This window comes from Vulpes lagopus, chromosome 8, assembly GCF_018345385.1.
Source record: "Vulpes lagopus strain Blue_001 chromosome 8, ASM1834538v1, whole genome shotgun sequence".
Lineage (NCBI taxonomy): Eukaryota > Metazoa > Chordata > Mammalia > Carnivora > Canidae > Vulpes > Vulpes lagopus.
Window position 1 is genome coordinate 131,151,600 of NC_054831.1, and position 15,551 is coordinate 131,167,150.

At 51.1% G+C, this 15,551-nt stretch overlaps 2 protein-coding genes across 4 annotated transcripts in view; one reads left to right on the forward strand and one right to left on the reverse strand.

The window, feature by feature from the left end:
- Positions 1–825: 825 nt before the first annotated feature.
- Positions 826–10,240, forward strand: AGMAT (agmatinase). Its single transcript, XM_041766725.1, has 7 exons — positions 826–1,494; positions 2,509–2,711; positions 4,921–4,969; positions 6,023–6,218; positions 7,024–7,203; positions 8,912–8,996; positions 9,662–10,240. The coding sequence occupies exons 1-7, from the start codon at positions 1,223–1,225 to the stop codon at positions 9,733–9,735; spliced, it is 1,059 nt and encodes a 352-aa protein (XP_041622659.1). The 5' UTR covers positions 826–1,222; the 3' UTR covers positions 9,736–10,240.
- Positions 10,241–12,449: 2,209 nt separating this feature from the next.
- DNAJC16 (DnaJ heat shock protein family (Hsp40) member C16) overlaps positions 12,450–15,551 on the reverse strand; it is a 39,774-nt gene continuing 36,672 nt past the window's right edge. For 2 of the 3 annotated variants that reach the window (XM_041766722.1, XM_041766724.1), the window contains 3 exons: positions 15,390–15,488; positions 14,483–14,653; positions 12,450–13,950 (listed from right to left, as the gene is read on the reverse strand). In XM_041766722.1, the coding sequence (XP_041622656.1) occupies positions 13,551–13,950; positions 14,483–14,653; positions 15,390–15,488 (670 nt within the window). In that variant the 3' untranslated portion in view covers positions 12,450–13,550. The remainder of the gene's footprint in view (positions 13,951–14,482; positions 14,654–15,389; positions 15,489–15,551) is intronic. The other variant, XM_041766723.1, reaches the window with a different exon arrangement.

Below are 15,551 nucleotides of genomic sequence, written 5' to 3' on the forward strand. Positions count from 1 at the left end.
CTGTCTTTGGCCCAGGGCGCGATCCTGGAGACCCGGGATCGAATCCCACATCGGGCTCCCGGTGCATGGAGCCTGCTTCTCCCTCTGCCTGTGTCTCTGCCTCTCTCTCTCTCTCTCTGTGACTATCATAAAAAAAAAAAAAAAATGCATTTATAGGGGTGCCTGTGTGGCTCAGTGGGTTGCATCCTACTTTTGATTTCCGCTCAAGTCATGATCTCAGGGTGTGAGATGGAGCCCCTCCATGAGCTCTGGGCTCAGTGCAGAGTCTGCTTCTCTCTCTCCTCCTCCCTCTGCCCCTCCCATCCGCCCTCCTTCCGAGCTCTTTCTTTTTTTTTTTTTTTTTTTCCGAGCTCTTTCTAAAATAAGTAAATCTGTTTTAAAAAAGGAATTACCAATTTCTCTTCCTTAGAGAAAGTTTTTTTCCCTTTAAGTCTTTTGGCTTTTAAAGATATTACTCTGAAAGGGAGAAGCAGGGGCCCAGGGCTTGATTTGGGGCACGCAGGCACCGGGCAGGTGCGGTGCGGGGTAGTGGGGAGATAGTGGGGAGACCGCGCCTGGCGAGAGCGCCGGAGGCCAGAGTCCAGGAGGCGGGGAGAGAGCGGCCCCTTGGAGGCGGCTCCCGGGGCCACCTGCTTTTTGAGCGCGGGCTGCTGGGTGCAGACAGGGGGCGACCCAGGGCTGCTGGGTGCAGACAGGGGGCGACCCAGGGCTGCTGGGTGCAGACAGGGGGCGACCCAGGGCTGCTGGGTGTGGGCAGGTGACCACCCGGGGCTGCTGGGTGCGAGCAGGTGACGACCCGGGGCTGCTGGGTGCGGGCAGGGGGCGACCCGGGGCTGCTGGGTGCGGTCAGGGGGTGACCCGGGGCTGCTGGGTGCGGTCAGGGGTTGACCCGGGGCTGCTGGGTGAGGGCAGGTGACGACCCGGGGCTGCTGGGTGCTGGCAGGTGACCACCTGGGGCTGCTGGGTGTGGGCAGGGGGCGACCCGGGACTGCTGGGTGCTGGCAGGTGACCACCCAGGGCTGCTGGGTGCTGGCAGGTGACCACCTGGGGCTGCTGGGTGCTGGCAGGTGACCACCCGGGGCTGCTGGGTGCGGGCAGGGGGTGACCCGGGGCTGCTGGGTGCTGGCAGGTGACCACCCGGGGCTGCTGGGTGCTGGCAGGTGACCACCCGGGGCTGCTGGGTGCAGGCAGGTGACCACTGGGGGTTCCGGGGGCCGGCGGCATGCTGCGGCGGGTGGCGGCCGGGTGCGCCCGGGCTCTGGGCGCTGGCGGGGGTGCGCATCCTGCCTCGGGGCTCAGCCCCCGGGGCCGCAGCGCCAGCAGCGGGTCCCCCGATGCGCCCCGGAACCAGCCCCCCAGCTCCGAGTTCTTGGCTCGGCCGGTGGGCGTCTGCTCCATGATGCGGCTGCCGGTGCGAGCCTCCCCCGAGGGGCTGGACGCCGCCTTCGTCGGGGTGCCCCTGGACATTGGGACCTCCAACCGGCCTGGGGCCAGGTAAGGTCCCAAGGATTAGGGGCACGTGGCTGCACCGCCCGTGGCCACTGGGGACGGAAGACAAAAGGACAGGTGCCTGCACTCACCCAGGGGGGTTGGCAGCTGGTGCGGGCTTCAGAGCTCCTGTGGGGGGGGGGGGGCTCCACACCTGTGTCATCCGTGGGTGACCGGAGCCTTCTCCACGCACTGCTTCCTGAGCCTCCTGGGACGGGGGCTTGGGCTTGCAGGGGCAGGGGACATCATTTCTGAGAACAGAGGAAACTGGATGCTCCTTCCCCAAACCATCTAGATGCCACTTGATAAAGAATTGCTCATATACAAGGCTTTTTTTTAAAAAATAAATTTTATTATTTTTAAGTAGTCTCTACATCCAGTATGAGGCTCGAATTTACAACCCCAAGATCAAGAGTCCCACGCTCTACCTCTGCCAACTGAGCCAGCCAGGCACCCCAAAGTGTTTTTTCTAGGATCAAAGTAAAATCTGTTTTCTTATTCAAGGAGCATCAGCTGTTTCTGATTCAGCTCAGCCACTCTTTACATCTAAGAGTCTGAAGTATAGATGCCATCACTTATTAAATGTCTCCTAAATGCAAGGCGCTTTGCGTAGATGACCTCACTCAATTCCTCCTAATCTGTAATCTGTAAAATTAGGAGACTGAGGCTCATGGAGATTAAGAAATTATCCAATGCCATTTAGTAAATTGGTGATGGGCGGGCTCCTAAATCTGTGCCTTTAATCTCTTCAAGTATATAGACTGGATCAGTGATTCGAGACCAGGGGTGATTTTGCCTCCAGGGGACATTGATGGTATCTGGAGGCCTTTTTGGTTATCCCAGCTTGCTACTGGCATCACGGGAAACATCCTACAAGGCACCGGATAGCGCCCCCCTCCCACCAACATCAAGGATGCATCCAGCTGGGAGTGGGAGCAATGCAGAGGCGGAGAAATCCTGGCCTAGGCAGGACCTCCGACCTTTTAGGGATGGTTCACAGGATGATTCTTCCTTTTCCAGATTTGGACCCCGGCGGATCCGGGAAGAGTCAGTGCTGCTTCGGACAGCCAACCCTAGCACGGGGGCCCTCCCCTTCCAGTCCCTCATGGTTGCAGACCTAGGCGACGTGAATGTCAATCTCTACAACCTTCAGGACAGCTGCCGTCTAATTCGAGAGGCCTATGAGAAAATTGTAGCGGCCGGCTGTATTCCCCTGACCTTGGGTAATGGCATCTGCGTAGACAGGTGCAGCTCTGCACTGAGGGTTCGTTTATCGTGGGCCGGGGTGTAGCTGCTCCTTCAGGGCAAGCCACTATGAGTATGGAGACAGTGGGAAAGAGGACGTTTCTAATTTATTTGTTTTAACCCGTGGGGAGAGGATGTTTTCATTTTTGGACTAGTATGAGTGACAGCGATGGACTAGGGTGGGGCAAGTGAGGGGTTCACCATGGGGGGTTTGCCAAAAGGTCAACAATAAATATGATGGACGTTTCTCTTTGGCCTCAGGCTCCAGTATAGTTCAGAATAGCACTGTTACTGGTCCTGTCTTTAAAATTTGTCACAGTCAAATTTGTCACTGAGTGGCTCAGTCCGTTGGGCATCCGACTCTTGGTTTCCACTCAGGTCATGATCTCAGGGTCCTGGGATTGAGCCCTGTGTCTGACTCTAGGCTCAGCATGGAGTCCACTTGCCCATCTTCCTCTGTTCCTCCTCCAACTTGTGCTGTCTCTCTCACACAAATCCATAAATCTAAAAAAAAAAAAAAATTATCATGGAATTTTTTTGCATTGACCTTGATTTTTAAAAGTATTACATCAAAATAGTATTTGTATTAATGACTGCATTTTTTTTCATGTCTCTTAAATTTGGCAAGTGCCTCTACCTACTTCACCTTTGTCCCATCCCTTGATTCCAGGCTGGGGGAAGGGTTACAATAGGAGCTCAGTTGTGAATTTTTAACTATTTCAAGGACATGTTTTTCTCTTTCTTTTCTTCTTTCTTTCTTCTTTCTTTCTTTCTTTCTTTCTTTCTTTCTTTCTTCTTTCTTCTTTCTTTCTTTCTTTCTTTCTTTCTTTCTTTCTTTCTTTCTTTCTTTCTTTCTTTTCTTTTTTCTTGAGAGAAAGACAGAAAGCTTGATGGAGCATGCACACCAGGAGATCAGGGTGGGGGTTGGAGGGGCAGAGGGAGAGAGAGCCTTGCCCACTCAGGGCTCCATCTCACAACCCTGAGATCATGACCTGAGCCGAGATCAAGAGTTGGACGCTCAACTGACTGAGCCACCCAGGGGCCTCTCAAGGACATCTCATTAAAAATGAGTTTATTTGAGAGAGAGCTGCAAAGGGGTGTTTTCTCCTCATCAAGGTCTCTATCAATCTTAGCTCTCTATCTAATCTTTCCCCTTGTCCTCCCCAGCCCCTCCTCCCCACTCTTACATTTCTTTCTCTCTAGTTCACAAATAGTTAAAATGACACAGGCCTTTTTCTAAATATCCAAGGGTGCTTTTGCCAAAAGAGAGGGCCGAGCCTGCAGAACATCGTGGTGCTGAGTGTGATTTCTGGATGGCATGGTTTGAAAATCTCAGCTTCACCTCTCACTAGCTATTTATGCTTCATTTCCTCTCTTGTAAAATGGGAATAGCACTAGCAGCATCTCCCTCATTGTTTTGTGTGAGGGGCGTACAGTGCCAGTGCATATGAAGTGTCCGGCATCGTGACTTGCATATTTTAAGCTTCAATAATTGTAAGCTATTATTGCTATTAATAGTGATCATAGTAATACTTTTCTAGGCCCGAGCTGTCCTGTACAGTAGCCACTAGCCACGTATAGTTAAAAAAATTAGAATTAATTAAAATTAGATAAAATAAAAAATTCAGTTCCTGCATGGCTTGAGCTATATTCCAGTAGGCACAAGTGGTTAGTGGCCACCATGCTGGCCAGTGCAGATAGAGAACATGCCCCTTATTGCAGAGAGTTCTATTGGACAGAGTTGTTCCAGGCATTTTACCTGTAAGCTTTGTTTCCTTTTTTTTTTTTTTTTTTAAGATTTTATTTATTATTTGAGAGAGAGAGAGAGAGTGAGAGAGCACACAGGGGGAGGAGCAGAGGTAGAGACACAGGCGGAGGGAGAAGCAGGCTCCCTGTGGGGAGCCCAATGGGGATCCCAGGACCCCGGGATCACACCTGGAGCCGAAGGCAGATGCTCAACCTCTGAGACCCCCAGGCACCTCATTTTCCTCTTTTAAATGACAATGTAATCCCAAACATCCAGTGGTCATTTTCATATCACTGAACAAGATCTCGTGGAGGTGAGGTTATAGCTCTTCGGTCTAATGGAAAGGGTGGCACCATTGGGTCAGTGGAAGATGGCTCTATCGAATACACGGTCCTCTCATCTTATCCACATTCCAGATATTTTCTTCTTCCTCTTTGCAGGCGGAGATCACACAATCACATATCCTATATTGCAAGCGATGGCAAAAAAGTAAGTCTCAAGTGTCTGGGCGTACACAAGGGTTTCAAAATTCAGGAGCTGAGTTGTTTGCTGCTAGATGGTATCAAGTGACGTCTGCTGGCTCAGGTTATCTGGGGTGATAGGAAATTCCCGACTGAGTCGCTTCTGTGGATCAAAATTAAGGTCGAGCTCCAGGTGTCTCTGTCAGTCAGTAGCTGGGAGCCAAGTCACTTATTATTAACACTCGTGGCTCCCCTTGCTTGTCCTAGCTCTGCTCTGGTGTGCATGCTCAGTGTTTGTCTCTGTTTTTGGAAGATGGGGCCCTCGTGAGATACTCCACCCCAGTTCACTTCAGTTTCTGTTTTGCCTCAAAGGCCAAATACCCAAGGCTGTGGCTTGCTGAGGAGAGGGCCCTGTTTCTTCCGGAAAGGGCCCCTCTCCCAGAGAATGAGAGGATGGATTTTCCAGTCGCAGAAGGTCTACCAGGGATTAACTGACTTTGGTTAATTAGTTTGAAAAAGAGGCAGAAGGGCCAAGGCGCTGGCAGATCCAGAATATGGGAAGGATATGTGGGTAGCATTGTGGCTGTTGGTGGGTGGGTACTGGGTGCAAGTCTTTTCTGGAAGCTGTGCTTGCTTAGCATTGATTTAGATTGTATGTTTCTTTTGGGTGGTTGGCGGGGTCGTCGGAGATTATGGAGAGAGAGCTGGGTTGAAGCTGCTGCTTGGTGCCACGGTGGGAAGAAGCGGGGCTCTGATTAGTTCTGCAAGCTCCCCTGAGCCTCAGTCCTTCATTCTTATCCGCCCGGGGGCCTCTCCATCTCTAAGTGCAGAAAATTCTGGGTGGTAGGTCGTGGCTGGCAGCTAAAGCAAAGCGCGTGCCCATCTTCTGCTGGACTTCTCTGGCTTTATTATTCTGAGATGTTAAGTGATTTGAGGACAGAAACCACTAGCAAGGTTGGCACCTTGATGCCAGGTGTCCCGTGGCTATGAGTTGTCAGGTTTGGAAGTTCGGGTGGCCCGGAGGGCGGCTGTGCTCAGGTCCCTGAGGAGGCCTGGCCACTGAGCTGCCTGTTGTCACCAGGCATGGCCCCGTGGGGCTGCTGCATGTGGACGCCCACACGGACACGGCCGACAAGGCCCTGGGAGAGAAGGTCTATCACGGGACGCCCTTCCGCCGGTGCGTGGACGAGGGCCTCCTGGACTGCGAGCGCGTGGTGCAGGTCGGCATCCGGGGCTCCGCCACGACCTTGGATCCCTACAGATACAGCCGGAGCCAGGTGACAAAGTGCATTTCTCTGCCCGCCCGTGCCCCCGGCCTGCAAAGTGCATTTCTCTCTGGTGCCTGTTCCGTGGCGGGTGTGGATTCAACAGGAACTTTGATGACCATGTTCAGAAAATTGGGGGGCGGGGGCGAGTTTGCCTCCAGAGGACCGCGTGGAGGAGAGAGGGTGTTGTTAGTTGGTGAGGCCGAGGGGGCCTCTCATCGCTGGGCTGGGGGGACAGGCGGGAACACAGCGGCCTCTCGGTGGTGGCTGCCTGGGAAAAGGCCTGCAAGGGTCCGAACCCAAAGCCTGTGGCCACCTTTCTTGTTCTTGTCCTCACCCCCGATCGGCAGGGTAGCTTCCAGGTAACCACGAAGGACAAGATCCCACCAGGAAAGACCCAAGACCCCTGCTTTTGTTTTTGAAGATCATTCATTCATTCATTCATTCAAACACAGAGGCAGAGACCCAGGCAGAGGGAGAAGCAGGCTCCCCGCGGGGAGCCCGATGGGGACTCGATCCCGGGACCCCGGGGTGACGGCCTGAGCCCAAGGCAGCCGCTCCACGGCTGAGCCCCCGACGCCCCGACCCCCGCTTTCCGGGTGGGGAGGCGGTGCCCTGCATGCTGTGCGGAGCCGCCCGCAGGAGCTTGCCTCGGCTGAGCCTCCCTGTGGCCCGGCCCCGGCGTCAGCTTTGATTCACTCGTTGCTTCTTCCCCACCGGCCGTTCGTCCCTAACTCAGCGGTGAAGTGGGGGTGATGGTTCCCTGCTGGTGGGATCGGGTCCCGTGTGCCCAGCGCTCCGCTCCCCTCCCCGCCAGGGCTTCCGGGTGGTCCTGGCCGAGGACTGCTGGATGAAGTCGCTGGTCCCGCTGATGGCAGATGTGAGGCGGCAGATGGGGGGCAAGCCCCTTTATATCAGCTTTGACATCGACGGCCTGGATCCTGCCTACGCCCCAGGGACAGGAACACCTGAAATTGCGGGGCTCACCCCGAGTCAGGTGAGGAGGTTCCACCCGGGACGACTCCTGAGGGTGACGATTCAAGGACTAGGGGTGGGTCTTCAGGGTCGGGACACGGTTTTGCAAGGGGTGCGGGTAGGCCTTTCTGCACGCTGACCACTCTTGTAGGGTGAGGAGTGGCCAAGGACTCTGGCAAGGACTCCCGTCTCCTCTCGGGGTTATGATAGTCTGTTACTGGAGCTTTCTGCCCCTGATCCACCTGCGGTTGGTTCCTGGGGACACATTACAGCATCCCCTCTTAGAAGCACGAGACTTAGCTTCCTGGGGTTGCTCATGATGGGATTAACCACCTACCATGGAACTTCAAGCGTTTTAGAAACATCCAGATAAAGCTCCCTTGAGGTGTGCTGAGTGTAAACACAGGCGGGAACTGGAGGGTGGTTGTAACCGGAAGGCCAGCTCCCGCAGGGCAGGGCTTTTCTTTCATTTACTCCCCTATCCTCGGAGTCTAGGATAGTGCCTGACGCACAGAGCAGGAACTCCTGGACGTTTGTGTGAATGAGTGACGACCACTTCCACTCGCTCAGTTATCTCACCTCCTCTAAGAAAGGGGCCTTCTCGCAGCTGCCTCTTCAAGGCCATTCTCTGCCAGTTCCCCTCGGGGAGATTTCTAACACACAGTCCTCATTCCTCAGCTTATCATTCTGGGCTTTTCACCGGCAGAGTGGAAACTCTTTTAGACAAAATGACCTCTTCCTACCGTCCCCCTCACTTATCCTGTCTTCTGGCCACATCTAACTACTGGTATTTCTTTCCATCTTGGTGACTTTGCATGTGTCTGTCTGTCTGGGCTGCCCTTCCCCTACTTAGTTGCTTGGTCTATTCCTTGGGCTCTTTCCTTTTTTTTTTTTTTTTAATTTATGATAGTCACAGAGAGAGAGAGAGAGAGAGAGGCAGAGACACAGGCAGAGGGAGAAGCAGGCTCCATGCATCGGGAGCCCGATGTGGGATTCGATCCCGGGTCTCCAGGATCGTGCCCTGGGCCAAAGGCAGGCGCCAAACCGCTGTGCCACCCAGGGATCCCCCTTGGGCTCTTTCCATCTTGGAGAGGGAGGCCTTCCCCCAGCTCTTTGGGCTGTTTCATGGTATACTTTTCTACACTTGCTTTAAAAAACTTTTTTCCTGGGATCCCTGGGTGGCGCAGCGGTTTGGCGCCTGCCTTTGGCCCAGGGCGCGATCCTGGAGACCCGGGATCGAATCCCACATCGGGTTCCCGGTGCATGGAGCCTGCTTCTCCCTCCGCCTGTGTCTCTGCCTCTCTCTCTGTGACTATCATAAATAAAAAAAAAAAAAAAACAAAAAAACTTTTTTCCTAAGATTTTATTTTTTAAAGTAATCTCTACGCCCAACACGGGGCTTGAACTCACAACCCCGAGATCAAGAGTTGTATGCTCTACTGGCTGAGCCAGCCAGGCTCCCCTACACTTGCTTTTCTAGAAGCCTTCAATGCACGATGTTGAAACGATTGGTTTGCTTGGTTTCACCAACACACAATGGAGCCCTTGGGAATGGGGGCTGTGCTTTGGCCATTTGTGTGCCCGGCTGTCGATAAATGTTTACTGAGGAAAAGCAACAGTTCCAAGTCAAAGGGTGGGCATGCGTTGGGAGAGATCCACTGGGACCTCTGTGGTTGCTTTTCCTCGTGGATGGTTACTGCTGTGGACAACTCAGGCTTCGTCTTGGACAGGGGCTGGAAATCATCCGGGGTTGTCAAGGCCTGAACGTGGTGGGTTGTGACCTTGTGGAAGTTTCACCGCCCTACGATCCTTTTGGTGAGTAAACGAGAATACTAGGATCTGTGGGCAGCTCCTAGTTTAAATTATATTCATCTACTTGGTTAAGTAGAAGATGGATGGGTCCTTTTGTATAACTCGGGAGCCTGCCGAGTATGTTCTGCAGTGGAGAAAATAAACCTATTACCGCACACCTTCCAAACATGAGCTAATTAACAACACCCCGGGGAGGTGGCTGTTATTGGTTTGCCTGCCCAGCAGCAGAAGAGAGCACCGGCCTGCAGTTTATTAGTAGGGTGGCATAGTTCCATCCCCCTTTGATATTTCATTGAAAAGTGAATTGTCGAGGTGTAAGTGGTTTAGGAGAGGTATTCGAAGCAGATGCCATCACAATAATTTCAACGTAGAGAAGCTTACAGACTTGGGCCTATTAACGTCAGAGGGGAGGCGATTAAATACAATAGACACCATTTAGTATAGGTTTTCCTTTGGGGGGTGCGAATATGTTTTCAGAGTAGAACAAAGAACCGTCTGAATTTCAGAAAACTATTTCTGAATGATGCTTGATGGAGAATATCAGGGAAAGCACATCCACAGGGTGGCTGGGTGGCCCAGAGAAGAGCATGGAAGTGGGCTGGGGAGTCTGGAAAGGGAAGAGGGCGGAGTACTGAGAGGCTCCAGCCTTAGGTTTTGTTTCTTTGTAGGAAACACAGCCCTCCTGGCTGCTAACCTGCTGTTTGAGATGCTGTGTGCGCTCCCCAAAGTGACAGTCGTCTGAACCTCGGGCTCTTCAACACAACAGGCTGTGTTGATGACAGTTCTCAAGCATTTATGCGCAAGCGGAGTCCTGGGCAACTCTGAGTACTCAGGAGTTTATGCCAGTACAACTTTCTGCTGAGAAATGTCCCTAGAGGCTGTAAAATCAGGGCATTCAGTAGAACTCCAATCCAACGGCTAATATTTCTGTGGGGTTTGAGTCAACTATAAACAGAGAAGCGCTTGTGCTGTTTTGATGAGATGGTGGAGGATTGGGCGGGGCGGGGGGGCACGGAGCCAAGGAGCATTTGGTTCACGAAGATGATCTAAAAATTGGAGAAATGGAATAAAAAAGCCCTGTGACATAATACTGTATAAACATCCTGTATTTCTCTAGTTTCTTCCTTTACACTGTGGCTCCTCCTGAGGAACTCAGGGCTGCACCTGGGTTTTAGGACCACTGTGAACATAGAAAGTTTGAATGAAAGTAACTTGCAGATCCTAATAAAGAAACTTGCCACTTAGAAGCCCAGGAGGGTGCATGAAATGTCTTTTCAGCCAGACATCAGGTGGCCTCCAAAGAGCCCTTGGTGACACTTCCCTAACCCACTCCCCGTCTCAGTTTCACATTCTCTCCTCTTGGAGCTGATACATCCTCCCTGACGGCAACTCCTGAAATCTGCAGCGAAGACTGAGGCGTGTGTCATGTGCAAATTCTTTCATTGCTAAGGTGTCCACAAATCATCACCTCCCAATGCAAGAGCGACGTGTAATCATCACACATTAAAATAGTTTATTTGTTTCCAGTCTGTAATATTCTTAAAACAAAAATAACATCAGCTTCAGTGCCTGTTCACAATACAAAACAAAAACAACATAAAAAAGACACCATTTGCCAAATAAGTTATTTGTTCCTAAGAGTATCAAAAGTGCAAAATATTCACCTTCTTTTCAGATCGGTCTCTAAAGCTCCATCCTCCTCGACAAGCTCAACGGACAGATTCAGCAGCTGCCACACTGCATTTGTGTTCAAGGGACAAGGTGAGGCATTTGGATGTGAGCAATATTTCATCTGCAAAGATAGTCTGCGTCGGCATTTAAAGAATTTTACTTGGGAAAAAAGTTTGAGTGTTTGCTTCTCATCTCTTTTCCCAAACAAAGCATGTCAATTAAAAAACACATTCAGATTTCATTTCTTTTTAAAACAGGAAAACATGCATGTGCTGGATGAGGAGGAAATAAACCCATTACTTTGAAAAGTACGACCAAATTTTCAGGGTCGGTAACTGATGGCAGAGAGAGACCATGGTGCCTCAACAGAGGTCAGGGCAGTCTTGCTCACTGAAATGCTGCTGACTCAGACCTGACAATCTCTTAGACAAATTATGCCACCAGCACCTGGATGATAAAAAAACCCCCAAAAACAAAAAAACAACTTTGTAAGTAGTTGTGTATTCTACAAAGACTTGTTTTAGGCCAGTTTTCATCCCCATCTGCTAAATATGATGCGTGGCTCTACCAACCAGAAGAGCCTACTTCTAAAGACAGAACAATGCTGTCAGTCTCAAGATATTCAAAGACCAGGAGGTTCACTTAAAACCAAAATTAGGTCTGTGTGATTCCACACAAAAGGAGAGACGGTGGCATTGGCTGAGCATGACGATGGCTCATACATTTGACACAACAGTAAACAAATTCATGGAAACATTCAGGAGGAAAGGCTTGGGTGGTCAAGGGCCATGTTCAATGTAAAGTAGAACCTTCCTAGTGTCCTCTTGGGGGACATCTCTCCCAGCCCTGAACAGACCTGTGGAAGAAATTTTGGACTGAAAAATTCGCCAGGAATGTTTTTAATCCTATCTATTCTCACTTTCCTTTCTTAGTACAAATGGAGGGTGCAGCTGTCTGTCTGAAGGTGCTTTTTATTTTAATGAGACACATTTTTAAAATGAACAAATCTGGTAGGGGGGGGCTGGTTTTCATTAATTAAGGTCAGGGATCCCATTAGTACCAGAAATTAAAAACCCACCACTGAACCAAAATACTACTCACATCAGCAACTTGGCCATCAAAGACCAAGAAAATAATTTTGAGGCTGGTGCATCAAGGAGCCAAATGAATCCCTTAATCACGCATGCCTGGGACAGGTGCCAGGAGACACGGCATTCAGAGTAAGTGTCTAATTTTTAGAGGATCATGTGGCGGGGGTGTGGGGGTGTGGGGGGGAAGCCTGGCAGTGATTTTTCTTTCTTTGTTTCTTTCTTTCTTTTCTTTCTTTTTTTTTTTTAAATAAAGCTATAGACTCCATGGAAACCATAGGAATTCCTGGGCTTAAATAATTTATTACTTGCCACTGTAGCTCAATATTTGGATTATTCCGGATCCAAATGGCTTAGTTTAAAGCAATGATGATTAAAGAAATACTAACTTAGTAGATGTCCCATCACTGACTCTGACACTTTGCTTTACAAAAGGGCAATTTTCTTTGACATCTGAACCGACCACTCTTTGAAGCTGCTCAAACTCCACTGGTGGTTTTGCCCTTAAAAAAAGAGAGAGCAAAAAAGGCAAACTCTCTAACTGGCAGGTGTGCTCCACTGCGCACTGGAGTTCTGGAAGCTGGGGTGCTGATGGTAGATCGGACCGTGTTAGTGGTAGGGCGGCTGGGAGTTGAGAGTGAAAGCAATTGAGATACCACGATATAGGCCAGAAGCTCAAAGGAAGCCTTTTGCCAAACAGGGTTCTAGAACAAGTCTTGGCTCGCTTGTCACAAAAGAGGGCTCAAAGTTACAGCACTTTTGGGGTAACAGTGTTCAAAATACAATTGCTGAGAAATTTTTAAGTTCCTTGATACAAAGACATGTCTGGTATTTTACTAAAGAGACACCACTGGAGTGAAGAGGTTCCTCGAGCCTGACTCCTGGCAGGCGGGGAAAAGGTGTCTTCGGTTTAACATCTACTGGGTTATAGCAGCTTATCTCTACGTCCAGAGAACAAGATTACAAATTATGGCTCCTAAGATTCATACCCTAAAATTGACAGAGGCAGAAAGGCGTGTGAAAACATACACGTAAATGGCTCAAAGTCATTACAGTACTTCTTGCGGAGCAGACCGTTCCGGGCTACATTTAGCGCTGGGGCAGGCGGCTGCTGGGCCGCTACGGGGTCACCTCCATCACCACCCAGCCCTCTGTTCTCTTGTTTCGGGAAGAAAACCACACTCCCTCGCAGGACCCCCACTTATCCCTAGTTTTTTTAAATGTGGCTGGCAAATTGCTGGCAGGGGGATACCCCCCAAATATACTTTTAGCCACTGACTACCAGAAAAACTACCAAATGGGAGATTGCTTGGAAGCAGGCCCCATGAGGATGCAGGGCCTGGAAGCTGCTGCGGGCCGTCCCACTGACACAGCATGCGCCAGGCGGAAGCACAGCGGGGGCGGGGACCCCACCAGCACTCCAGGCTCGCGGGGTTCCTGCTGCAGGCCGGCGCCCTGTGCTTCTCCCACAGCACAGGGACAGGACCGGGCAGGGTGACGTGAGCACGTGACAGGGATGACAAAGGAAGGGGGAATGAGCAGTCTACTTTAAATAGTGCGGCATTCAAACGAGGGGGAAAAAAACCCAAAGGAAAATATTTCGATCTAGGGAATTCAGCTTGAGGTGTTTTTCACTCCTAGGTTAGAATGGGACAAAGGAAAGATTCTTCTAGCCGTTGTTCTGGAAGAATAATCTAGAATCTATTCTCTGTCCGTGGTGATAGGTTGAGTCCTGAAAAGACCTGTTCCCGGGGGCCTATTAAAAAGCCGGAAGAGTTAAAGTCTCTCTTGAGCTCCTTCAGTCTAACTCAGGCCACGACGGGATATAGAACCTCTGCAAGGAGCCTTCGAGCAGGCGCTCCATCCATAAGGACAACTTGCTCAACTTCCCTTTGATGGGCCTGGGTCCAAGGCCGCAGGAGGATTTCCCTCGCGAGTCACCCAGATGGAGGGAAGAGTCCAGATCACTGCACGACCCCAGGGCTTCCTCCTCTTCCACTGCCTTCTGGGGCTTGAAGAGACAGAAGTACTTCTTGTGGCCATTCAGAGCCAGCACGTAACCTGTGTAGTCACGTTCCATGAAATGCTTGTCGTACTGGTTGGGGATTGGGGCTGCATCCTGAGCAAATTCTAGTAAGTATTCCAGCCATTCTCTGTGTTTATCTAGACTCAGGAAGGAGAAGTGCAGGCAGCTACTCCTGTCGGAAGAACACAGTGAAGATGTAGGGAAGAGCCCGCACACTCAACTGCAGGGGACGTAACCTGTCAGTCAGACCTCCAGCACCAGGGGGAGGCTCTGTGCTGGATGGGGCCCGAATATGGAAAGAATGGAGGATTCTGGTGGGACGCGAGGGCTTCTGCAACAGTTGTAACACTCCGCTCACCCATCTCCCTCCCTGTCCCTGCCGGGTGCCAGTTATGTCACTCTTGGTGTCTGGCTTCAGGAAAACCCATGAGAGCTAGCGTGAGAGTTCCCTGAGAGGCTCACGGAAGAGGACTGAGGTCAAGGTCTTCTGTTCAGAAGCACAGGGACACGAAGTCAGGGGGAGAAAGACCCCCTAATGGTGGCTAAGATTTCTAGGCTTGAAAAGCCACGGCCAACATCTCACCGCATGTGCGAAGAAAGCCCCTCATGGTCAAGGAGGAAAGAACATAATTCTCCTCTGGTCCCCTCCTCCCCCAAATGCGCGTGCACGTTCTCTCCTTTCCCTCTCTCGTCCCCGAGCTTACCCAGTGAATGTGTAGACCTCCAAAGCGAATTTCTGTAGTAGGCTGGTCTTGGTGGAATTTGACAGGATGAGGACTACGTTCATGTGGCCTGGCCTCAGGCGGACCAGGTTACTGGTGTATGTGACATCTGTGAGCTCAGTTACCTCCACAAAGCCTTTTTTAGGAATCCTGCTGTGGAGAAGAGGTGAGGAATTACGATGTTATCAGGACAGGAGAATGCCATTGCTTTGAAAAGAAACAAGGGGAAGAAAATGCTATGTTCCAACCAGACTAGCTATGTTATTTAATATTCTAGACCCCCCCCTTGGCGTCTTGGGCCCATAAAGACCCTTTCAGATGCTGCTGTTCAGTAGGTGTAGAAGCAGCTTTAGGGGAGGATGAAGGTAGTCCACACGGTTATGGGGCTCCTGGCTCGTCTAGCATCTCTGACAGGCTCTGCTTCCTGCCCCCATCAGGAACTTTGAGACTGAGAGGCGGATGGTACTGAGGGGAACAGAAGGAGGTCCTGTGTCTAGATGCCTACAGGGTCTCAGAAACACTAACCAGCAGCTGACTTTTCCCTCACATGTCACACACGAGGAGGTGACCCACGTGCTCACATCTATGAGGTTCGTGGAGGCCAAGCTATCTGACTGTGCGCCTGTGGCTCTCCTGCCCCGTGGGGTTGCGGGTGGGTATGTGGTTAGAGAAACCTGCTGTTTTCTTTCTTTTTTTTTTTTAAGATTTTTTTTGTTTATTTATTCATTCATGATAGACAGAGAGAGAGAGAGAGGAGGCAGAGACACAGGCAGAGGGAGAAGCAGGCTCCATCCCGGGAGCCCAACGTGGGGCTTGATCCTGGGACTCCAGGATCACACCCTGGGCCAAAGGCAGGCGCTGAACCGCTGAGCCACCCAGGGATCCCAACCTGCTGTTTTCTTTGGCGAAGCTTGGCTCGGTCTTCCCGGCCTTCTCATGGGCTTCCTCTTTATCTGGAGGGTTTGACTCTCGCTCATCGTTTGAGTCACTAAAGTAAGAAACGAGGTGTTTTATAAAAGAAATAGTACCAACAACCCCGAGGCCTGGGGCC